The sequence below is a fragment of the Dioscorea cayenensis genome, chromosome 19 (genome assembly GCF_009730915.1).
Source record: "Dioscorea cayenensis subsp. rotundata cultivar TDr96_F1 chromosome 19, TDr96_F1_v2_PseudoChromosome.rev07_lg8_w22 25.fasta, whole genome shotgun sequence".
Taxonomy (NCBI): domain Eukaryota; kingdom Viridiplantae; phylum Streptophyta; class Magnoliopsida; order Dioscoreales; family Dioscoreaceae; genus Dioscorea; species Dioscorea cayenensis.
Genome location: NC_052489.1, coordinates 25,760,832 through 25,786,926, shown reverse-complemented (window position 1 = coordinate 25,786,926; position 26,095 = coordinate 25,760,832). Strand labels below are relative to the sequence as shown.

Here is a 26,095-nt window from a genome sequence, read left to right as displayed (position 1 = left end):
GATTTAAATATTAGTCTGGTTCATTACCAGTCATACGGTCATACTTCTACTTGTATAGCTGGATTTTTGTTTTTTGACAAATTGGCGACACTGGATTTTTGTCTTGATAGCACAAATTAACACGTTGTCTTAATGATTTTTTTTTTTTTATAAAATAACAACCATATATATTAAAATTAATGAACGTGATAAAGATAAAATAAACATATCATATATATATATATATATATAAGTGACCGGAAAACCTAAAGTAGTTGTCTGAGTAACCTTTGTGGGAGCAAGGATCACCCTTGCTCTGATTGAGGTTAGACTTCACTTCACAAGGGACTTTGTTTTAGGTTAAACGCAAATCATTTTTTTGAAATTGGGTACATATAAATATAAATATAGATATGAGGAAAACAAAAGTTACTCTTTTTTTTTTCTATTTTGGTTAAAAAATCATTAATAGTTCAGTGATAATTCACCATAATATGTGCAAGAAGATGAGGATTCAAAACTTTACGATCTTATAATACTATTCATTTACTTTATATTAGGATCAAATACTGTTTGTTGATTTCGTCGTTTCCTCTCCTATATAGTTGCATGGTAGGGGAGTTTATTTTTCAAGTCATTAAGCCAACGTATCCGGTGCTCCTCCATACCTACCGATCTCTTTGAGACATTGGTCACGTTGGGAAAAAAAAAATTTAATTCCTTTTCAAACTAGCTTGAATACAAGTCTCAGAACGACCATCTAAATAAGATGAGCTCATCAAGGACTTTAGTGTTATCTTTTAGTTACAGTGGATGCTTATGCTCGAATCTGCCTAATCATTAAGAACTCACAAATCAACAACCAGAAATTCTCCTGATCCAGTCACTAGATTTGGTAATGCATATACCAGTTAATTTCCAATGCTCCAGGACACAAGTTCAAACCAACGAATGTGGGCTTTAAAACAATCTTTTTTACTCCAGTAGCTCAACAAGCCTCTCAGCATGATATATATTTATATATACACACACACACATGTACTCCATATACAGAGTTAATTATCTGGAAACAGAAGCAATCACACTTCAAATGGAGCTGTATCTCCTCTTTTCATTGATCTCAAACAACAATGGAATTGAATTAGTGAAATGCAAGATGGTTCAAAACCCTAGCTAGCTCCATGCATCTTAGGTTTTTATCCTTTAAAACAACCAGTTTCACGTACGTGAAACCATGAAAAAAAAAAGCCTTGGATAAATATTTGTAGGGCTTTATGCCTGCATCTCCCATCTCAACCACCTCCTTCCTCCTGTTGATACACACATATCTATATATATATATAGACAATGTTCTTGAGTGACATATCATAGATCTATGAACATTTATGCTAAGGTGAGAAGGCATGGAAGAAGTTTTGACATAGAAATTAAAATTATATATACATACATATATACATACATACATAATATATATATATACACATATATATGAATATATAGTGGAAAAAGCAATGGTAATAATAAGTGAAGACAGCTTGTGAGGCGGTTTGTCAAAAATAAAAATAAAAAAAATAAGTGAAGATAGTAATAATAAATAACAATCAACATTAATAATGGGCAAGAAAATAATTAAAAAATTTAATCTAAACTACTAAAAATAATTAAGGAACCAAATTAAAGAGAAAAACGGTTAATCAAGGAAAAGAGAGGTTGGCAAAAAACAATTATTTATGGCAATCATCCATCTATATATGATACAGACAAGTTCAACATCTAAACTCTATCTTTTAATTCCACATTTGTAATTTTTATAATGAAATTGAGGCCAGAATCAAATTTGTATTTATGTGAAATTTTAATTGATTAAAAAAAATTTAACTAACCTTACTATAAAATAGACTTTCGATTTATAAAAAAAAATGCACTCAAATTATAAATTTAGGCTATTTGAAATCTACTCACTCGGACATTTTTAAATTTTAACAAATACATAATTAAATCCTAATCATGATGTAGCTAAATATATAATAAATGACGTGCTAATAATTTATATATCTATGATATCATTATATTAGATATGGTTAAAAATACATACATTCATATATATATATATATATATATATTGAAGAAAGTGGATAAATATGAAAGAATGCTATTTATTAATATTATAACATTAATTATATATATATTTTTTTTGAAGAAAGTGGATAAACTGGAAAGAATGCTATTTATTAATATTATAACATTAATTATTTTAGAAAATTTTGATTAAGAACTGTTTCTACTTTAACTAAAGTACAAATGAGTTTGATTATCATTTATATGGCTCAAAGTATAAGTTGGAGGGCTCAAAGACTTTGAATGATGATAAACTACACAACATAGGTCGAAGAGAATCAAGCTTTTATTGGTTCAATATAATATAATATTGAAAGAACAGAAGAAGCCGTGCCCTAATTTCTCTCTCTTTCTTGTAGACAAAACATATACTACATTAATAATTTCTTATAATCAATTGATCCATGCAAAACATTACATTGTTAAAAAATTATTATAGATCTTCAAATTAAACCAGTCTATGAAAAGAATACCGTACCTTAACAAACGTCACAATTGAGATCTTGGTGTGTCAGTAATTGTCATGCTCGGAATGACACCTTTTTTTTATCTGTTCATTGCTCATAAATTATACTCTTTGATTGATCAAGTGCATTCTAGGTTGGGTTTTGAAAAACCAGCTGAGAGTGACCTAAATAAATATGATCACGCGGTAGACAAGGGATGCTTTTAAACAAATTGAGAGATTTCTTTCCCCTTCTCTGTGGGAAAAAGGATTTCTTTCCTTTTCTTCAAGGGCTAATTAAACGACCCTTTGGCAAAGTACAAATAAATAAATAAATAAATAAATAAATAAATAATATATTTAATATATTTAATATATATAATTTAAATTGTAATTTTTAACTTAAACTGTATTAACATTATTTTTTATATTTAAAAATTTTATTTTTTGATAAACATGAACAAGGTATGTAAGAAACATGTATGGACGAGGAGTTAATGTGTCAACCTATTTGTACTCTCATGAGTCTCATCTTGTGTGAATTGAAGTTTAAATTTGTCTCTTTAATAAAAACATACGAACATCCTATGCAAAGGATTTGTTGTCAATAAAACAAAATATCATTAGCATATTCTAGAGTTTTATATATAATTTCTTGGAACATGTTTCAGTAACTAATTTTGTCAAAATCCTTTTATTATCAATTTTTTAGTTTAAAAAAATATAATTAAGCTTAACTTCACCCTTTTCTCTTTCTTCATAATATATAATAAATAATATAAAAGAGCTTTTTATATTAATTAATGGTCTGATATTTATTTTTTCTGTATTGATTTTTCACAACTTACACTTTTACATCACATCATGTTTAATTAATCATAATAAAAAAAAAGCCTGTATAAAAAACTAATAATAATCAAGCACATTCCATTTTTTTTTTCTAGTTGTGTAACTTGTGTTACATTTCTGATGACTCGACTTTTATCTTCGTTGATTTTTCTTTTCTTCATTTATTTGTTCTCGTTTGTCCCGTCTTTTATTGCAATCAAATGTGGTTTAATTTTATTTTATTTTTAAGTATAGTTCCATAGTTATGCTTGGATCAAGAGCATTTTTGAAGGACACATATATATATATATAGTTAAGCACAGGACACTGACCCAAATAACATATCAACAATACTATATTTGGCTTTTGGAAATCCTTGTCTTGTCATGTCCGCATTTTTTTTTTTTTGAATAATAGACGATAAGCGCCTTTTTTATGAATAGAAACAGTACTAAACAGTACTGGAACCCGGATGTACAGTATATATACAGTATGAGAATAATATAGGAACTCGGGTGAACATTGTATGAACAGTACGCGGGAACAGTACTGTTTGGGGGAGAGATTTGAACCCATGACCTCCCCCTTACACTTTGATGTCATACCATTGGATTATAATTAATTTTATTATAGTTAATGAACATTTTTTTTAATTTTTAGATTTGAACAGTACTTTGATGTCCGCATTTACATTAATTTAATTTTATTATAGTTAATGAACATTTTTTTTTATTTTTGTTTTTATATAAATATTGTTTGATTGTCTCGATTCATGTACCCTCTCCAAACTTTTAAGATATTTTGGTGGTTTATCCATTTAAATAAAAAATAAAAAATCTGTCAACTCTTTAATATCATCCCGATCAAATGAAGAGTATTAATTTTGTTCTATTTTACTAGGAGACTTTTGGTTCCTTTGGTGTGGGTTCATACTTGATCATTTGCAATCCAACTCAATTGATTTTTTTGTATGCATGCATCTCTAAACATAATTTCATTTTGATATCAACAAAATGCTTTTGTTGTGTGCATGCATCTCAAAGCATCAGTACTTCATTTTGATATTAACAAAGTTAATGCTTTTGTGTTGAGTAGTTGGGAAACGAATAAAAAAAAAAAAAAACTTTACTTGGCACACTTCATTCTAGTTAGGTAGTGTTTGGATGGGGGTAATGGTTCCCTCCATAGTTATCAGACCCGGCCCGGACATCGACCCGGTCTAGGCTCCGGGTCTCGGGTCAATTGGTTCAACTGCACGGGTCATTTGGGTCAATCGTTTGAGTTAATAAAAATTATTTTTTTATATTATTTTTTTAAATTATAAATTAGTTTTTTTAATTCTATAATAATATATAATATTCATTTATTATTTGTTATCAAATAAATAATATGAAGGGAAAAAAATAAATTGTAAAAAAATACATGACAAGCATAAAATCAATACATAACAAAAATTTCAAAAATTCAAGCTTCACATGATCGATTATTCCACAACACAAATTTAAATTTAACACCAAATCAATCTACAATACATGTTTAAACTTAACATCAAACCAATTTAATCCAATACATAACAAAACTAAAGGATGAAAGGGTCATTTTTACCCTCCAACATATAAAAAATATACAAAAACTAAAAAATAAAAAGGTCATTTTATAAACAAGCATTAACCCGCTCGGGTCATTGAAACCCGGCCGGGTCACCGGGTTTGGCCGGGTCACACCGGGTCACATCGGGTTACACCGGGTTGATTGCATGTCCGGTCTAATTAGAGACCCGAACCGGTTTAGTCACCGGGTCACCGGGTCGACCGGTCGAACCGCCGGGCCGGTCCGGGTTTGATAACAATGGTTCCCTCCTTGTGGGAACCATTACTCATCCATGTTTGGCCCATTTTTTAGGATAGTAATCATTACCCATGGGATCCCCCATGGGTAATAATCTATTCCCCCCAAATTGGGGGAATGAAAATTGATTGAGAGTAATGGGTATAAAATACCCATTTTACCCCTACACTATATATTAATATATCAAATAAATATAAATATATTAATATTAAAGTAATTAATACTTATATAAAATAATCATATAATTATATTAAATAAATAAATATATTTAATATAAATGTATTAATATTAAAATAATTAATAGTTAATTATCATAATCATTTAATAATTATAATAAATATTTATTTTAAATATAAATGTATTAAATATTTAAAAAATTAATAGTTAATTATAATAATCATATAAAAATTATATTAATTAATATTTAAATAAATTTATATTTAATTATAATAATCATATAATACTTTTATTAAATAAATATTTATTTCAAATATAAGTCATAAAATAATTAATAAGTAATTTAAATAATTAATTATAATAATTAAAATTTATTTAAAATATTTTTTTTTTTTTGAATAAAAGTGGATTAACCACATGCATTAAAAAACAGAAAAAAAAAACAACAAAACCCCACGAGAAGTGGCGAGAGAGCAACTGAAAAGTACAAGAGAGACAAAAGAAACAAAACAAACAAAAGACCAAAAGCAAAACAACACTGAAGAACAGGTCACTCAGGCCCAAAAAGAGCAACTGGAGACCACATCGTCAAAACGAACTACTCCGTAGGAAACATGTCAATCCCAGTCTGTCCACCAAGGAACTGCAGACTACGCTTGGCCGTAGACACAGACCCTTCCAATTTTGCTTTTTTGGCATATGGCACTGCATTTATCCAAGACAAGAACATATAAATAACTTTCAACAGCACAGACCGATGAACAGAATAAGCATTGTTAAAAATTCGAGCATTTCTCTCAAGCCAAACATGCCACAATAAAGATCTAATAATAAGGTCCACGGCATCGTTGATAGGCTTTGGAATAAGAGCTCGCCAGCTCCCCCACAATTCTTCAACAGAGCGAGGAGGGGGTGGAAAATGAAAGCGAGCTGCAAGGAAAGCCCACAATCTAACAACAAAAGGACACAAGAGGAACAAATGGTCCACAGTTTCAATATCCGCATTGCATAACACACAAGTAGCTGTCGGAAGTTTATTGCAGCCTCTAGCAGCGAGATTGCTCAGAGTAAGAATACTATTATCCCACACGAGCCAGTTAAACAAGATGATTTTCTTCGGGCAAGGGGAGTTCCAAATTGAGTTGGTGATTCCACAGGTAACGCCACCATGAATGAGAAAACTGTAAAGAGATTTGACAGAAAAGATGCCGTTTGAAGTAAGGGCTCACTTCTTGGTGTCAACAGCTCCGCGAACCACAAGTCCAAGATTTGCGACTCGCTCCGCTAACTCAACATGGTCAGATTTGAACCAGGACTCCTGGGTGAGATGGATGAGTTCTTTGACTGTACCGAATTGCCTATTCGAGGCAATGAAAAGATCTGGCCACAGATTTTTTGGGGCACAGTTATCCACCCACCTATCTAACCAAAATAAAGTTTTTTCACCATTGACCACTACCGAAGAAAAGTAATTTTGTTGTTTAAAATATTTTATAAACAACAAAATTGATTTATTTATATTAAGGGCATAAAAGTAATTTTACGTCATATCTTTTCATTATTTTTTCAATTCCCAATAAATTACCCTTCTACTTTTTTCATTCCCAATAAATTACCTCTTGAACCAAACACCTTTTTCATTACCATCTCCTACCCATTCTTTTCCCCCTCCTTCATTACTTCATTCCCTCTCATTTCATTACGGTAATCCAATTAGTCTTTGCTTAGATCCATTCTATAGCTTTAAATTAAACTATTAGTTGTGGCCACACTTGCGTCTATAACAAATAAAATTTAGATGAGCTAATGGACAATGAGTGTGTATTCTCTATTCTAATTAAAGTTAAATGGATAGCAAATCTAAATTTTTGGTTGTATCTTTGTAGTGCCTCAAGTACTTTTGACTCATTCCAAAGTTTCTGCTTATAATTAAATTATTTAGTTTCCTTATAATTATTTCTTGTTCATGTACATATTGAGATTAGAAGACCTTTCTATTTAATGTTAATAAAAGAAAATTGTTGGTAAAACAACGAATTATTTTTGAAAAAAATTAATGATAATAGTTCTAGTTATATATATATATATATATATATCATGCAATCTAATTAACACAAGCAATACAGTAGGACTATATATATACAGTGTTATTTTATTATTATTTATTTTAATAAATTATCACCAAAGTTTTTAATAATTTTAAGAAAATCTTCAAATATTTTGAGCTCATGATTTATTCATTATGTAAATGTGCTATGGAAAAAAAGAGTGGTTTTTTTTATCCACATTATGGGCATTTGTTTTCACAGTTTGTTTTATTTCTTTATTTGCCAATTTCTGCCCGGACGTGGAGCTTTCTTTCATTTTCAATCATCAATATATATGCTTATCTTCATTGACACTTATTTATATAAAATAATTTAAAAACTTGACTGATCACATGCAACATGATAAATAAGGCTGTATTTGTATGAAAAATGTCAAGATAAACCTTATCAGAAAAACCAAACACCAAATTAGTTTGATTTTTTAGCTATCAAAAACAGAATTTGATTGGAAAAGATTAGCAAGCAATGAAAGAAAAGAACACACCCTCCAAATTTCATCTAAGTTATATATGCATGCTTAAGTCATGGGGGTGACGTCAAATGGAAAGAAAGGGTATTTCCACCCACCCCCTTCTCCATCTCCGCATACTTTCCAGCCTTCATCTAATCATCTTCCCAAATCAATGAAGGCTATATATATATATATGTGTGTGTGTGTGTGTGTACCAAGTCATAATTCTAAATCACCGCAAGAGAGAGTTAGAGTGCTCACACACACACAATGAATAGATAACACTCATGAACCTTAGAATATATATGTATATATATATTTTGAGGGAAAGAGCTCATAGATCTATTTTATTGATATAAAAGAAAGAAGTACAAGAGAGTTATATATTGTGTGTGTGTGCGTGTGTGTGTGTATACTCATATGGAAAGTATGGACAAAATTATACCTTTGATGAAGAGAAAGTATCTGTCTGAGAATGGCATCCAAGAAATAATGACAATGGAGACCAGCTCGTCAATTTGCTTCAGTGATCATGGGACTGTTGTGGCTTCCTGTCCAAATGGATCTTGCAAAAGGTAATTGACTGTGAGCTTTTTTTTCTTTGCATATATTGTTTGCTTTTTTAAGTTGTTAGTTCGGTCTATATATCCTAATATTATTTTTTGCTACTATTAACACAGGGAGACCATGAATTCAGTGAGTAAAATTTATACTTATGCTCCTCATGCTGATGGTCATCAGTGGAGGAAGTATGGGGAGAAGAAGATCGGGAACACCAAGCTATCAAGGTTTGCTTGAATATTTATATATGTTTTGTTTGCTTTTTTTGTATTGTAGGTCCTTCATAAGCAGTACTACAGATTTGATTAGCTATAAGAAGAGATGATGAAGAGGATGAATAGCTATGATCTGAAAATACATACTTGGTTCTTTCTATCTTAAAAGAACTACTGTGTTCTCTTCTTGAAATAAATAGGTATATATATGAGATCCATGCAAAACCTTCTCTTGAATCCCATAAAGAAGAAGAAGAAGATAGGAATAAAAGCAATATATATATATATATATATATAAGATTAATCTATTTTGATAACTTTCAGGTAAATTATATTTCATATTTAGACGATTGATTTGCTGAACAAAGGAAAACTGCATCGGTATGATTTTGCAGAGGCTATTATAGATGCACTTATAGCAAAGATCAAGGATGCCAAGCAAGAAAGCATGTTGAAGAGCAAAACTGCAATGATCCACCTTTTTTCTTGGTCATTTACTATAAGTATCATTCATGCAAAAACACCAATTCCATGACCAATACACAAGTTAACTTACTTAATCCACTCACTCCAATGGTACCAAAATTGGTTAGCTTTGAATCAAATGCAAACTCCCAGCAGGAATGGTCAATATTGCTGTCAACTCTGAACCTTCAACATGTCTCACAACATGAAGGGGTTAACAACCAGCAAACCCTAACCAGCTCTTCTTCGGTATTGAACAGCCAGCCGGTGTCACTTGATCAAACAGGAAGTGTATCAGCTGCAACTCATGATCAATATGATAGAGGTAACCTGCAAATTAAAGGCAACACTTCAATATCAAACCGTGTTCCACCATCCAATATTAATCAAGCAACAGTGAAATCAGTGGCTGAGTGTGAATACTTTTTGGGAGCTATGCCTGGCAGTCATGACAGCGAGGATTTATCATCCATTTTAGATCAGATCACACCAGCTTCTCCTGCAATAAGCATGGATTTTTTCATGATGGATTATTCCTTATCTGATGAGGGTTTTGCCTTTCATAGTTTTTAATTCAGTGCGATGAAGTTAAATTTTCATTTTGTTCAGCATATATCAAGTTATTAAGGTTGTACATGTACATAAATGTGAACTATTTAGTAAATAGACAGGAAAATAATTTTGATGGCCTTAATTATTTAGTATGATTTCATGTATAAGTCTTCTTCAGAAGTCTACTTTTACAAAGTGTTCCTTTTCCCTGAGATTCCAGCATGACCTTCTTGTACATATTAAGGTTTTATTAGGATCTAAGGTTGTTTTTTAAGCTTTAATTAATTTTAAGTGTGATGTATAAATGAAGCTGTTATTCTTTGTTTATATGTAGGTATTAATTGTACTTATTATTCATCCAGCTCAATCATATGCATTTATCCAAGAAATATAATGTTTCAGACGCTCAACAAGTATCATGCATGCATCATTCAATTTCTACTGTCATTAGGTTAATTCTTCCCAACCGACAATAGAAGCTAGATGAGATAATTAGATGGATCTTAGTCATATATATTAAAGCCATGCATCAACTAATTAATTGATGATATTCCCATAAATAATTAATTACAAACAATCAAGATAAAATCTCTTGACCATAATAGTGATTAATTATATCGAATACTAGTTTTTTTTCTTGCCTCCCAAGTCTCACTAGCAATACCCTTTAATTAGAAGCTACAAACTGGCCACAAAAACACTACTATACTGTTGTGCTCCATTTGCAACATCACTGAGGAACAAGGGGCCACATATAATGCACCATTAAAACAGTTTAAATACAGTGAAAATATATAAGAATGTTCTTCACTTCCTTAATTTCATTTTTAAGCTTTGATGGTGTTCATATATAGCATATATAGTTCATATATATGGATGTAGAGTAACATAAACATATTTGATCATAACAAATGCATCTTAATTTTTGCATATAGTAACTAAAATAGACTATAGCTTAACCATTCAAAGACATTCGACTATCTGCAATTTACAACATATGTGCCATGAATACAAGAAGAGAAGAGGAAGATCGACAATATTGTGGGGTTGATTTTTAGGGCTAATTAAACTAACCATTTCAATCATGATCAACACCTTCTCCATCATTTTTTCTCTTTACTGTAACATAAATTATATTATGAGCTTGTGCCCAATTCTTTTATTTCTTCCTTCAGTAAATAGAACTGTGAGTTATCCATTTTATCAAAGGGAAATATCAAACCTATAGTTGGCCCCATGCAAAATATATATATACTCAGTCATAGCAGAAATGTCTGTGAAACAGGACGTTTTGTCTTGATAGAAAAATCCTAGTCAATGATAGATGACTGAAGGACATCCATCCCAATTAGAGGTCTTCATGATCATCATCTTCATTTATAAAAAGAAGGTTTGCCAATGAACAAGCTGTTGAAGTTTGAATATAGCCTGAGGGTGACCATCATAAACAAGACAATAAGGCCCTCTCTGGAAAAAGCTCTTAGTTTCAACACGTCTTCTTCTTTTTATTTATTTTATTTTTGTGAACGTTGCAAACCAATGTTTCCAAACAAATTCTAAGAAAATAACAATTGGATCACTTGATAACAGCCACCATTTTGGACCAAAATTACATTCAAATATGGCTTTCTTAATTTCCTAATAGGACTCACAAGTGCAAACCAACATGCCACAAATTAATTAGAAGACATTATGTGGTTACTATTCTTATTATATATGTATATAGTTACGTCCACCTGTTTAAATGGTTTTGCGGTTTTTGGAAGGAATCATTTTAGCCTCACGTCTGCATGGCCTCATGGAAATAATTTTGCCGACATGAGCAATAGATTAACGTAATCTAAAAATAAGTAATTAAGCCGGGCCCTTTCTTTTATTATTATAAGGCTAACTTTGAAAACGTATGTTTTACTGCATTGGATCCACTAACCTCTGAACAAACTCCACTCTCGTGCCTCTCTTTTTCTTTGTTATTTTAAAGCTAACTTTTAATAAAAAGGCAAAAACTCAAATCACGTGCACTAAAACCAAATGCTTACAATTTTGACTATTTGTTATAATATTCTCCGAGTTAAAAGTTAAAACCAAAGGAGAAAACTATATAGATAAATCATTTAAAATATAATTTAAAAAATGAAAAAGTTAATATGTAAGAAAAGTAAAAATCAAAACAATTGTCATGGAAAGAGATCAGGAACCACCATCAATGGCTCTAGGTGGAGCAAAACCACATGGATAATGTAGTGGTAGGGTAAAGCTGTTGGGCAACAAGCCACCATATGTAGCGCATTTTGTATTGCTTCCATGATGGCAGGTGAAGAGCATGGGCGTGGTGATCTCACCGCAGGCATGGTTATGCTTCACCATGGGCATGATGCATGTTGTCCATGGTGCTCTCAGAAACTAGTTGAAAAATGTGGATAAACCACAACTTTATTGAAAATAGCAAAAGGAACATAGAGAACAGTCCTCTCACCAGAGGTGAGGAACAAAACTAAGTACAACATAACAACAACGTACGAGAAAACGAGGAAAAGCCAAAGATAAAAGCTGGACAGACGAAAAACACCGTCTGGATCATCAGGCCTGTCCAGCCAGATAGGTGTAGGGACTACTCCTGTGCTACATCTGGATCTTGATCGCCAGAATGAGTGGAGACTCTGGCACTAAGAAAATTGAGAGAGCGCTTGATTCATAGGGATGCCTCGGAGAGAGATTGCTGGTTACGGTCAGAAGCTAAAGAAAACCAAGAGAGCAGCATGTTAGCAGATTTAAAAATAATAGTGTAGAACGGTAAAGCATTAAGTTGAAAAATACGGGTATTCCGTTCAATCCAGATATTCCATAAGATCGCTCGGGAGATGAAATCCCAGATGCATCGGAGTTGAAGATTAATGGATGGTAACCAGGTAGTCCAGAGCGAGGGGATAGATTGTGGAGGGAAGATTGGGTCAAAGAGTTGAAGAAAAAATGCCCAGATTCGGTTTGAGAAGGTGCAATTAAGAAAAAGATGATCAAGGTCCTCTGAGGCATTGTGGCATAAAACACAAGTATCAGAGGTGTTTTGAAAGTTGCACCTTCTTTTGAAAAGATTTGTAAGAGTGAGAATTTTATCCTCTCCAGCAAGCCAGCAGAAAAGAGTTATTTTGCTAGGACTACGAGTTTTCCAGAAATGCGAGTAGAGTGGACTACGCAATCCACCGTCAATAAGGAATTTATAAAATGATTTGACAGTGAACTTCCCATTTTTTTCCAAAACCCAGTTAGGAGAATCGTCCTGGTTTAATTTTATGCAAGACCGAAAGGGTAAAAGAGCGGGAATAACACCCGCCCAGAAGAAAGATTTGTTTCTGGGTGGAGTATAAGACAAAACTCCGATTGGGCTTACTGTTTAGGTAGTTGATGTATATGATTTTTGGCTCACCCACAATTTGGGTTGCAAGATAGTTTCCACCACCATTTCCCAAGCAAGGCTATATTAAAGTCACGAAGATTGAGAATTCTCGACCACCCATGTCTTTGGGTCTAGTGATCCTATTCCAAGCAACCAACCTAATACCTTTGGAACCCAAATCAGGTCCTTTCCATAAGAAATCTCTACGGATTTGATCAATATCTTTGATCACCCAGGCGGGTAGTTTGAATACTGACATCCAGTAGACTGGAACAGTTGAGAGCACTGAATTAATAAGAGTTAAACGACCACCTAGGGATAAGTAATTTGCTTTCCAAGGGGTGAGTCTAGAGCGCACCGCTCCAATGAGTTTATCCCAGTCTAGGCGTCTTGGCCTTTTTCCAGAAAGGGGGACCCCTAAATAGGTGATGGGTAAACAATTTCTAGAGCAGTTAAGGATTCTGGCAGTTGAGGAATGTGGTTGGAAACCATAATTTGTCGAATACAAACAGCTCTTTGAGAAATTAATTGACAGGCCAGAGGAACCTTCAAAAACATAAAGAATAAGCTTGATGATTCGGAGATCATCTTGACCCCCGGCAGAGAAAATTAACGAGTCATCAAAGATATTGAAGGTGGCGATGCTATCAAATTGGTTCAAAGGAACTCCCACGAGTACTTTGGATCTAAGAGCATGAAAAGAACATAGCGCTCAAGACATCAGCAGCCAAAGCAAATAGAAGAGGTGAAAGAGGATCACCTTGTCGCAATCCTCTTCTACATCGGATATACCCCTGGGTAGTACCATTGATGATGAATTGGGTCTTTGCGTAGCAGGAGAATAGTGTGGATCCAAGATAGCCATCTAGGTCCAAAAACCTCTAGCGAGAAGGACATCAAGAAGGAAATTCCAATCAAGAGAGTCAAAGGCTTTTAGCAAAGTCAACTTTGAAAAACATAGCCAAGTGATTTCCGTTTTTTGCAGATTGAAAATTACTTCTTGAGCTCCAATAATATTATCCGCAATACATCCGCCCTTAATAAAGCCGATTGAGGAATCATCCACCGAGTTGCTAATCACTGAGCTTAAGCGAGAGGCGAGAATCTTAGAAATGATTTTACAAGTGGAGTTAATTAGACTAATGGGACGATAGTCAGAGACCTCCCCCGTGCATTAGTTTTTTTGCAATGAGAGCGATGTGAATCCAATTTAGACGCTCAGTAGTTGAGGGATCCGACATAGAAATCGTCAAAAAGTTTAACTAAAGTGTCCCGAAGGGTGGTCCAGATGTTTTTGGAAAAATAAAGGAAATCCATCTGGACCAGGAGCTTTATCAGGATTTAAGTCAAAGACAGCATGTTTTATCTCATCTAAGGAGAAAGGTGATTCAAGATGAGAAAGATCAATTCTCTCTTTATAATCAAATAAGTGTTGCCAATCAAGTAGAAACCTATTAGGTAGAGGAGAACCAAAGAGAGTATGATAATAATCATTGAAGATTCTACCAATTTGCACATTACCTTCAGTCCAGTGGCTGTTATGGCGAATGCGAGGAATATGATTTTTGTTTTTTTTGCCATTAGCAAATTGGTGAAAAGAATTTTTGTGTTTAGATCCCCTCTTTAAGCCAAGTGATTACGGATCTCTGCCTCAGAAATTTCCTCCGATTTAGAATAGAGTAGAGCTCTGATCGAATTTGGGATAGGCGATTGGATTCATCCACCGAGAGAATTCTACTTTCGCCAATGGTGTCAAGGGAGTTTAATTCAGCTAGTAAATTTTTTTCTTAAGGAGATTTGAAGCATCAAATGTATTCTTTGACCAAAAGGCGAAGATTGGCTTTTTAAATGAGATAGTTTTTGGATAGGATGTAAGCTCATGCACCAGTAGGGGTTAATTTCCATCCACCACTCCGAATAAGGGATTCTAATTGAGGGTTGGTGTACCAGAATTTCTCAACTCTAAAAAGTCGGGATCGCAAAAGATGATCTCCGAAATCGAGACAAATAGGAGAATGATCGGATCCAATTCTGGGGAGAGCAAGTTGAGAAGATCTGGGGAATAAGGAAGGCCAATTATGAGAGTACAAGAATCGGTCTAAACGAATCCAAATGGGATCAGCTTGACCATTGGTCCAGGTAAATTTTCTCCCGATAATGGGAGGGTCAATGAGATTAAGTTCGCAAAGTATGTTTTGAGAGATGGAGATGTCCCTAGGGTTGAAAATACCATTATTTTTATCATCAAGAGTGAACACAGTATTGAAGTCTCCACAGATCACCCAAGGAATAGTGATGAGATTTCTTAAATAACGGAGTTCATTCCAGAAATCAGATCTAGTGGAACGAGAGTTTGGGCCATAAACACTGGTACAAGCCCAGATAGAGTTGTTAACTCTGTTGGAAAATTTAATAGTGATGGAGAATGACCCTTTATGAAATAGGGTTCCAAAAACTTGGGAGCTGTCCCAGGCAACAATAATACCTCCAGCAGTACCAAGTGCCGGTAAGAAATCAAAGGTATCTAGGCGCTTACCACCAATCGATCTCCAGGTGGAACAATGGAGATCAAGAAGTTTGGATTCCTGAAGACAAGCTATGTCTACTTGTGAAGATAAAATGACATCTTTAACTAGGTGGCGTTTTGTGTTTTTTTATAAAATTGTTTATGATACTCTTCACAGTCCTTTACATAGTCATGAGTCATGACCTCCTACGCAGATGTGTTTTGTGGTATGGTGACACAATAGGCACTACCACAAACATGTGTTTAGGCCAAAAATTAGGGATCTTAAAGATCCCCTGCCACATCTTTCTAGAGAGAGAAAAAAAACACCACGGACGAACGCCATATATTATACGTCAATAAACCCCTCTAACTTTTTTATAAATTAATTAATGTATATATTTAAAAAACATATTTTTGGAAAAATATTTATAAAAACCCAATAATTTGGCCTTCTTTAGGTATTGTTTGACTTCTTGGTTTTTTATTAATTCCAATATAATTTTAAATAATATACTTGCAGGTCCCTTCTATCTCAAAAGTGTTGATGTGCTACTCAGATAAACATGTTAGGTATGTTGATGTGCTTCTCAAATTTGACAGGCCGCTAGATACTAAGAGGTCTCTAGTTCCCTTTATAGTTAGTACGTGCATATGTATGTGTATGGCCGTCTTATTATCATAGTTGGTTTGTATTGGGAACTATGTTATTAATGTTTTGTGTACTGTGTCAGTCACATAGGTCTATATTGACTCTTGTAAGTTTCATTTGAATTTCAAGCAAGTCAGGCAATAGTTCCATAGAGAGTTCCATCTTCATCTCCTCTTTTCTCCTTGCTATCTTCTTCATCTGTTTGTTGTGTTCTCTTGTTTCAACAAAATGAACTAAAACATAAATAAAGAATATAGGCAGAGAAAGCATCACCTTATAAGAGAAATGATCATCAATCAATATAGTCATTAATTTAGATTATTAATTTACACATAAATTATAGATGCTTCATATATAGATTGATTGTTGAAAGAGATTAACATCTAGACTAGCTCTCTCTCTCTCTCTCTCTCTCTCTCTCTCTATATATATATATATATATATATATCGCATGATTTTGCAGAAGTTATTATAGATGCACGTACAGCTAGCAAAGAGGAGTGTATATATATAGTTACCAGGATGCATTACCCACTTTTGTTCTTGGTAACTTAATTACCATGCGTATCATGCATGCAAAATCAATAATGCAATGGCCAATTCACAAATTTTATAGAGAAGTGATCCCCTTCTACCTAAAAATCATAATTGCTTAGCTTTGTATCAAATGAACCCTAATATGTTCTCCAAAAAGGAAAGGCAAATGCTGTCAACACTCCACTCAGAAGAAGACTAACAAGCCTTCACAACATGAAAGAATCAACAACCTGCAACCAATTCTTCTTCGACATTCGACCAAAATAAAGGCAGGGACTCTGCTTCCCAAACAATAGTGAAATAATTAGTGTCAAAAACTGAAGAGATTGTCTGGAGGCCTCATTATACAAGAATCATTAATTAATTAATATATGCATGCTTGGCGGTAGAATGGTTACATAGAAAAAATAAAGCTTGATAAGATTAATCGGATGATCCGAGATTAAAGCCACCTACTTATTATTATATGCTTATAATATATATGTAAGCAATCAAGATAAAAACCTGTGACTATTGTCTAAAGGGCTCATAGATTTATATGTAAATTATATTGGAGCTTATTATATTTTTTTTTTATTCTTTTCTACTGCTCTCAAGTGATTATTTTGCTATGCAGTACGTTCTTCTGAGTTGAACTTAATTGAATGTGACATGCTATATTGTTCGGCCCATGTACATAATGTTCCTCTGCAACTCTTCTATCAAGTACGTTGAGGATGCACCTCACCTCAAATTTAATTTTTTAATATTTAAGCTTTCATCAGTGGACAAACCATTTTTTTCAAGATTCATCAACTCAAAAACTTGTACTTCATTATATTAGCATGGAGCATATATGCATATATAGGTATAGCTAGCGTTACATAAATATATAATTCATAACAAAATTCATCTTATATACTTCTACTTCTAGCAAACAACATTAATTAATTGACTATGCCTTAATGATTCAATTCCATGGGGTTGTCCACAACAGATAAGTACTGAAGCTCAATTACAATGTAAACTTAATGATTAACTAGTGGAAGTAGTAGTAGGCATATGCAGCTTGCGCAACTAAAATTTTTTGTCTTGATTGCGGAAAGACCAAGTCTTTAGCAGATAAACGAGTTAAGGGCAAGACCTCTCATCGTTTAAAATTCGTGAGAGGTTGGTATGGTACAAAACTGTTGATCTTTGAATAGTCTGATTGTGATCACACAAATAAGACAAGAAGGCCTTTGGATTTATCCAGAGTTTAACGCGTCTTCTTTTCTTTGTAACCTACACGATGCTCAAAGAATTCCAAGAAAACATCAACCATACGTAGTTTTCCTGATACGTAAAGCCACCATTTTGGACCAAGATTAGATTCAGATAAGTTTTTCTTAATTTCATAAACTGCAGAACAAACAAGTGCAAACCTACAAGCTACGTACATAGAAAGACATGATGTGGTCATATTAGTATTACGTATATACTTACATAACTTTTACTTAATTATATTTTTTTTAGTGATAATAAGAGTTATCTAGAAGCAATCATTGTCCACAAACGTCTACATGATCTCATTAATTGAAGCCATCTTTGACAACGTGTGCAATGGGGACTATATCCTCTTAATTAAGTAATACATGTCACATGGCAAGTTAACTATAGTATATATCTATATATGTGTATATATATATATATCTTGCATATGGGGGAGGCTTTATTTATTTCTACAGGACACCTAGAAATCTGAACTAAAAAATAGCTAATAAGAGGGGTAAATGAATAGAGTGTGGTTAGTTTAGATTCACATACCATAGTTGTCGGGATTATTGTCAGATCAAAATTTAAAATTCATAAAGAGTAACTCTTAAAATTAGAGGGGGAATAAATTAAAAAAAAATGAAAAAAAAAATGTCTTCCAGTACTATTTTATTTTTATTTTTTCTATTTGGCCTTTAAAAAAAGGAGGGGCCAAAGTTTACATTTCTCAATACATATGTATGCACAGATATGGCAAGCATTATTAGTCTAGTCTTCCCTTGCATTGACTTCTATGATTATAAAATATAAATCAGTCCCACGCTACATTTATATTGTTAATGATCAGGATTTTATCAATATATATAGCATTATTTTTTGCCACTTGACTTTGGAGTCATTGATCCTCTTGCCTGTTCATATCTGTTCATTTGTAGACCTTAAAAATACTATATGAATATACGAAGGTACATGCATCTCTACTCATAAGTTCAGTTTACTATTATCAAAATAATGTGAATCTTCTATTCATGAGCAGTGTGAATGAGAGAACACAAACATATTATTTAACCAGCTCTACTACCTTAACACACTTCTAAATATTCTTTATTGTGTTTCATGAGCCTATAAAGTAACAAACATTGCCACAATTAATTAATGCATCTAAAAAATCAAGTTGCAGATTGGTTGATGAACTGCATATGACTCTTTTGTGATTTGATTGGAAGCTAATTAAGTAGAGATTTGACTTCTGTTAGACAACTTATTGTTTTTGCTTATAGGACCATGTGATGTGTCTCATTCTCATATACTTCATCTACATTTAATTAGCAAGATGGGCCTCATATATATATATATATATATATATATATATATACGAATGAGTTGTCTTGATTTTAGGGAACAAAATCTTAATTACAACCAACAGCTTAATGATATTCCCAACGCATGTGCTCAAAAGAAAATATAAATTGCAACTCTGAAAATGAAACTCATGAAAACCCTACCTAATAACAAATAAGCTTTATGAAATGAGAATATGTTCCTTACTGGAGCATTTGTGCACCAAAACATTTGACTAAGAGTACTGAACCTTGACAACCTTGAAAGGTTAAACATTTGACTTCGTTTAAGGAATCATTTTGATCAACCATTAGCACTCACATTTGTCCTTCTGAGATGCTGCATCATCCTATGTCTACAAGCACCAACCACAGTATTTAATTTGCCTCTTTGATTTACTTTTGCTGTTTTTCCTAGAAGTAATTAAATAATTAGAAAGATTTGCCACATGGTATGATTAGAAGAAGAATTTGAGGAAAATAACACAAATTTGCTAATAAAGGGCAAACATTCAATTCTAACAAATTAATGATACTCCACTGAATGGGTGATCACACCGCCACTACAAATATATGCATAAAATGTACATCTATATATATACTAATACTATATGAATTGAATGCAATTAACACTCTAACAAATTAATCATATTTGAACTCAATCTACATAAAAACACTTCAACTATATGTTATTTTACATTTACAATAATCTTTAAATGTTAAGTTATGCCTAACATTTCTTAATTATTGAAGTCTTCGTGGATGTACCTACATATCTATTGTGTGTTTGACCTTTTCTATTTCTAAAAATTTATATTGCATTCTTTAAATATATTTGTTATCCATAACCATAACAAATTAATAAAAAAACTAAATAATGATAGGTTTTTTTTTTGTGATAATTAAAACTCAATAATGATAGTCATATATCTATTTTATTCACAAAATATTATTTTCAGAGAGCGGTTTAACTCTCCCTCTATTTATATATTCATTTAGATTAGTATGACTGGAAGTTTTTGATTTACATTTATGTAAAAAAAAACACAGTAGCCATAGAACTCTCCCTTCAAGGTAAATTTGGCTTTTTACCCGTCATCAAGCAAAAAAATTGACTTTCAGAACAGATCCAGGTCAACCCAATTGGGTGCAAATTGCGCCTAAGTGCAACTCCAACCCATCTATATATATGGCGTTTTTAAACAAATTTGGCGCAGAATTTGGTCCAATCCAGCGCCAAATTCTGCGCCAAATTTGCATAATGCTACAGTGGTGTAGCAACGCTATTTTTTTATTTTTTTATTTTTTTTTATTTTTTCTGTTTTTATTTTGAATTTTTTTTTAGTTTTATTTTTTGTTTTTTTTTCAGTTTTTTTTTTCATTTATTTATTTTTTTTTGGTTTTTCAGTTTTAATTTTTTGTTAATTATTTTTTATTTTTTTAGATTATTATTTATCTTTTTTTATCCTTTTTGATTTTTTTTTAATTTTCAGTTTATCTTTTTAATTTTTCAGTTTATTATTTATTTATTTTATTATTTTATAATTTTTTAGTTTTAATTTTCAGTTTATTTTTTTTTATCTTTATTTATTTATTTTTTATTTTTTATAAAATTTATATTTATAATTTATATTTCAATTTAATTAAATAATTTATAATTTAAGTTTGTATTTTTCAATTAATAAAAAATAAAAATTTAACGAAAATAATACACGAAATATAACTTCATTAAAATTAACGAAAATTACACGAACAATAAAATAAAAACATAGAAAATAGTCATAACATAGATTATCATCGATAGCAATAAGAAAAAAACCACAACACACAAAATACAACTATAATGAAAGCTAAAGTAGATCGGTCTAATAATCTGGCATGTTATCACCACTTCCACCAATATTGCCAAAGATATCACTAAATATGTTAGATCCAGAAGGGGTTGGTTGTTGAAAATGTCCTCTTTTCTGTAAAATTTCTTGTTGTTGTGCTTGTATACAAGCACGAATATTTGGATCAGCTATAGAATTCAAGTCTCGCATCAAAATTTTGTCCTCATATCTCATTAGTTGAATTGGTACAAGATGAAGATGCTCGATTTGAACAATTTCTTGGTCGTTACAGGCAAATTAAGGACAAAGACGATCATATTGCACTTCGCAATGCATTGATTGAACATTTGTGGTTGTGCTATGCAAATAACGAAGATAATTAAAAGCTTGTGTGCTACTTTAGTTTTTAATAATGTGTTATTTTCACTGATGGTGCTTGTTTGTATGTTATGTTTTTATTAAGTAATTAATGTAATGTAATGTTTGTATTTATATTTGTAGTTTATCAGTCAAATTTTATATTTAATAAATATTTATAAAAAATTATAAAAATAAAATTTATATTTTAAAATAATATAATATTTAAATTCAATGGTTAAAAGTGACAAAATTAAAGATGATTAAATTTATTACTAGTATGAATATAAAAGTGTGAAGTAAGAAGAATATTCTTAGAATATTCTATTTTAGAGTTAAAAATAGAGATGATGGTTGGAGAATTTTTTTACTGTAGCAGCTGTATTTTTGTGTATTGAAACGCCAAATATAGAGTTTTGGGTTGGAGATGGCCTAAGGAATGCTTACATCATGAAGGGTGACGTCCAACGAGAGAGACACCGCACCAACCCCCATTAGCTCTTCTGCACCACTGGGTATTCTTTTTTTAGGTTATTTCTCCTTTCACGATGGATCACCAACCCTTCATTTTTATCTATATATAGATATATCTATATCTATATCTATATATATATATATATATATATAGTGATAGATAGATAAACTTTTTTTTTAATATCCCAAACTAATCCATAAGTCATGTGATAAGAATATTATTAAGCTAACAGCTTCTTAATCTATTAACACATAATTTTTTAAATAGGGTGTTTATTTATTTATTTATTTTTAATAAATATGAATAAACCAGAATTTTATTGAAATAGAAGATTGAACTGAACACACTTAGAAGTGAAACTTGGAAAAAAAAAAAAGCAGGCCAAGACAAATACTGAAAAGAAAAAAACAAAACAAAACAGTGAGTACAAACTAAGATACCACCAGGGGTGAGGAAAACTGAAAAGAAAAAAAACAGGTGTTTATTTTGAGACGCATCACATGAGTTTGTGATTTTTTTCATATATACTTATAAAATAATTTTATTATAAAATTTTTTAAATGATATCTCAATAATTTTTTGTTTTTAAATTAATAAATAATAAATCATAACTTTATTAAACCACTTCTCAATAATATTATTAATTCATGTTTTTTAAAAAAAAATTCAATGACTTTGTTTACTTAACAAAAGAATATTAATTTTGTTTTGTTTTTTATATTGTTTACATTATTTAATGGAATTTTGGAGTTAGACCATTATTTGTGTCTTCATTGTCAAATTACTATGGATACAAATATGAGAACAAAGATTCATGATTGGAGGGTAATTTATTTATAAATTAAAAAAAAAAAACTAAAACAATACTCATGAGTGGTCTCATAAATAATTTTACAAAGCCATTTATTCTTCCTCCTAAAACAAGAAAAGAGGTAGCATATATACATTTTAAATTCAAATTTTATGAAATCCCAAATGATCAAAGAAAGTATAATTAATATATGGTATAACTCAACAATAAAATATGAGAGTCCCATTAAAAAATTTGGTGTTCAAATCCCAATTTGGCCTAGTATTCAAATCCCACCTTGCATATAATAAATAGTATAAATAATGTGACTTGTTCATTTTATTAAAAATATTTAAAATAAAAAATAAAACAAAAGGCTCATGATGAGCAACAAAAACAAAAAGCTCATGGGTTTTTTACAATGAATGTAGTTTATCCATTTTTTTAAAAAAACAAAAACAAAAACCTCAAATAAGAGGACGGACTCAATCAAAATATAATTATATCAAGCACAAATAAAAAAAAATTAATAAGTTCATTTAAAGAAAAAAAAATTAAACAAGATGAAATGATGATTGGACTTTAGTGTTATGTGAAATTTAAAATATATTTAAAAATAAGACCATATATTCCTAATATAGTCATAAATTTAGTAGCCTTTATCAAACACACAGCGCATATTATAATTAAATTACCCCACTAGTAAGTTTTTTTTTTTTTTTGCCATCACATGCAAACTCACAATGACAACTCCAAAAACTATTAATTTTTTGGGATAAAATTTATCACCGAACACGGTTTTTAAAAGAAATTAATGCTTACATCATAATAGTGATGTCATCAAATGAAAAGGGTTACTCCACGGTTCCATGTATATCCTCACCTTCCCCGATGCATCATCAGTTGGTCAAATGCTCTCTTTCTTGTAATTTGCCAGAATACTCCAAACCAAACCAATCCATATATATATATATATATATATATACCCCCACTGCACACACATGTAAGAGAGCTAGAACACTATCCATAGAAAGACTCATCAAGAACATAGAATTCTAAAGTGAGCTAAATAGAGTTTAATTTGCAAGAATATGATGGGAGCTATGGAGAAACCTTTGATCATGAGAAAGGACACTTTGAGCTGTGAAAAGGAGAAGGCTATTCAACATATCACCAGAGGATATGAGCTTACTAAACAGCTTCAGTCCATGGTACTGTTCTGCGGTGAGCCATGTTCGGAGCTTCCTGCAGGTGTCCTCTTTGAAGAGGTACTTCAAGCTCTGACAACGGCTTTAACAAATCTCAAGTTCAGTACGTCTGATCCAAAGACCATAAAAGAGACCAGCTCTTTTTGCCTCAGTGATGATCAAGGGAGTGAGACTTCAAATGAGATCAATAGTGGATCTCGTAAAAGGTGGGTGTGTGTGAGTTGCTTAATTACTCCCTCTTGGATCTTTGAATTCCTTCTTCAATTCTATTCTCCGGTCTTAATTAACATCATTTTGGATTAGAATATAACAATATTGTTCCCGGTCTTTGTTTTCTTTTGGATTATACAGGAGAAAAGTGATTCCATGGACTAAAGTTACTTATGCTCCCCATGATGATGGTTACCAGTGGAGGAAGTATGGGCAGAAAAACATACAGAAGTCCAAGAGTTCAAGGTTTGTTTGGAGTACTTGTGTATTTTTCTTGGAGGATGAGATATCTTGTTTTTCTTTTCTTCTAAGAGAGATATTAATTATGATAACAATTAATTGTATTGGCATAAAGCTAATATGTGTTTTCTATACATATGATCTTGCAGAAGTTATTACAGATGTACTTACAGAGATGAAGGATGCCGAGCAACAAAATATGTTGAAGAGAAGGATTGCAATGATCCACAGTTGTTCTCGGTCACTTACTTTGAGAAGCACACCTGCAGAGTCAGCAATGATCCCATCATCAGTCCAGAAATCAAAGTGGATCAACTTCTTCCAAAAGAACCAAATTTGTTTAGCTTTGAATCAAATGACAATATGTTCTCATCCCTCGGAGCATCAGGAACTCAACAAAGCATTAATGGACAAGAAAGAGTTGACCTTCAGAATATGCACATAAATGATCAAACAACAATTGAATCAGTGGGAAAGAGCACTGAAGATTGTTTGTGGGCTATGCTTGAACCTTGGGAAGCCATGAGTCTGGACTACTTGGTCAATTCTTCCTTTGGATCTGATGATGGTTTTTTGTTTTCAAGTTTCTAAAGTGTAATGGAATTCTTCTTAGCAAATATGTAGATAATAATTATAATGAGTTTGTCCATCAAAGAAGTAGAACCTTTCATATATGCTCAACAATTATTTCAACAGGTTAACTTGAAGTTTAATTTCTATATATAGCAAGGTCGTCTGAGATAACAAACTTTATTTTGTCATTATATTCTTTCCAACCTAGGAATAGAAAATGAAATCTTGGTAATTAAAGTTACATATATATACCAATGATATGCTAATTATAAGTTAGTGCCAAGGATCAAGATAATATAAAGAATATGTTATTCATGTATCTTGGAAACCACTAGATCTCTAATTTTCTCCTCACTGTACTACTCACCTGTAATTTTAGAGGACCAGTACTGTATTACATATTCAATCTTTGATATAACATATATATGGAGGTATCAGTTTGACCAACTTATTAATTACCCTCATCAGCAGCATATATTACTTAAGTTTGTACGGTTGCCCCCAGATTCCTTAGCTAGCCAATGTACATAAGACATAATTATGAAAGTTTACATTAAATTTAATGCACAAATGATGCATTAATTAGGCGATCTGAATATATATATAAGACATCACAGCATTATTAACACACCGAATTGTTAAATATTAGCTTGGTATTCTTGGGATGAAGTCAAATCTTGATCTCTTTTTAATCCAACGGTCTAGATTGCTCTATTATTTATATAGGGTTATCTTTGTTGGGTGTTGTGTAATGAGAAAAAAGAAAAAAAGATATAGAGAGTGAGTTCTCTTGTATTGGGAGAGTGGAAAGAGTGAAGGTGTAGAGGAGAGCTCTTATTCTTTCTTGATCTCATTAAAGCAAGGTAAGACCTTTATTTTTGAGATAAGGCTAATTCTTAGGGCTTGGTAATCCTCTTGTGACTTTATGCCTATTTCTTATACTCTTGTTATTCCCCATGATATAATGAAGCATTGTTCTCCTGTGGATATAGGCTTATTTT

General features: G+C 31.9%; 2 protein-coding genes across 2 annotated transcripts; both read left to right on the top strand.

The window, feature by feature from the left end:
• The first annotated feature begins 8,206 nt into the window (after positions 1-8,206).
• Positions 8,207-9,861, top strand: LOC120250545 (probable WRKY transcription factor 38). The gene is made up of 3 exons (XM_039259370.1): positions 8,207-8,529; positions 8,635-8,742; positions 9,126-9,861. Exons 1-3 carry the CDS (start codon positions 8,375-8,377, stop codon positions 9,766-9,768), a joined length of 906 nt encoding a protein of 301 aa, XP_039115304.1. The 5' UTR covers positions 8,207-8,374; the 3' UTR covers positions 9,769-9,861.
• A 14,020-nt stretch (positions 9,862-23,881) lies between these two features.
• On the top strand, positions 23,882-25,190 carry LOC120250261 (probable WRKY transcription factor 67). Its single transcript, XM_039259057.1, has 3 exons — positions 23,882-24,277; positions 24,423-24,527; positions 24,671-25,190. Exons 1-3 carry the CDS (start codon positions 23,955-23,957, stop codon positions 25,110-25,112), a joined length of 870 nt encoding a protein of 289 aa, XP_039114991.1. The 5' UTR covers positions 23,882-23,954; the 3' UTR covers positions 25,113-25,190.
• The last annotated feature ends 905 nt before the right edge of the window (positions 25,191-26,095 follow it).

Coding starts and splice junctions, on each gene's coding strand:
- LOC120250545 (XM_039259370.1), top strand. CDS start 8,375: ATGGAAAGTATGGACAAAATTATACCTTTGATGAAGAGAAAGTATCTG. Junction 8,530..8,634: donor CCAAATGGATCTTGCAAAAG/GTAATTGACTGT, acceptor CTATTAACACAG/GGAGACCATGAATTCAGTGA. Junction 8,743..9,125: donor GGGAACACCAAGCTATCAAG/GTTTGCTTGAAT, acceptor ATGATTTTGCAG/AGGCTATTATAGATGCACTT.
- LOC120250261 (XM_039259057.1), top strand. CDS start 23,955: ATGATGGGAGCTATGGAGAAACCTTTGATCATGAGAAAGGACACTTTG. Junction 24,278..24,422: donor AATAGTGGATCTCGTAAAAG/GTGGGTGTGTGT, acceptor TGGATTATACAG/GAGAAAAGTGATTCCATGGA. Junction 24,528..24,670: donor CAGAAGTCCAAGAGTTCAAG/GTTTGTTTGGAG, acceptor ATGATCTTGCAG/AAGTTATTACAGATGTACTT.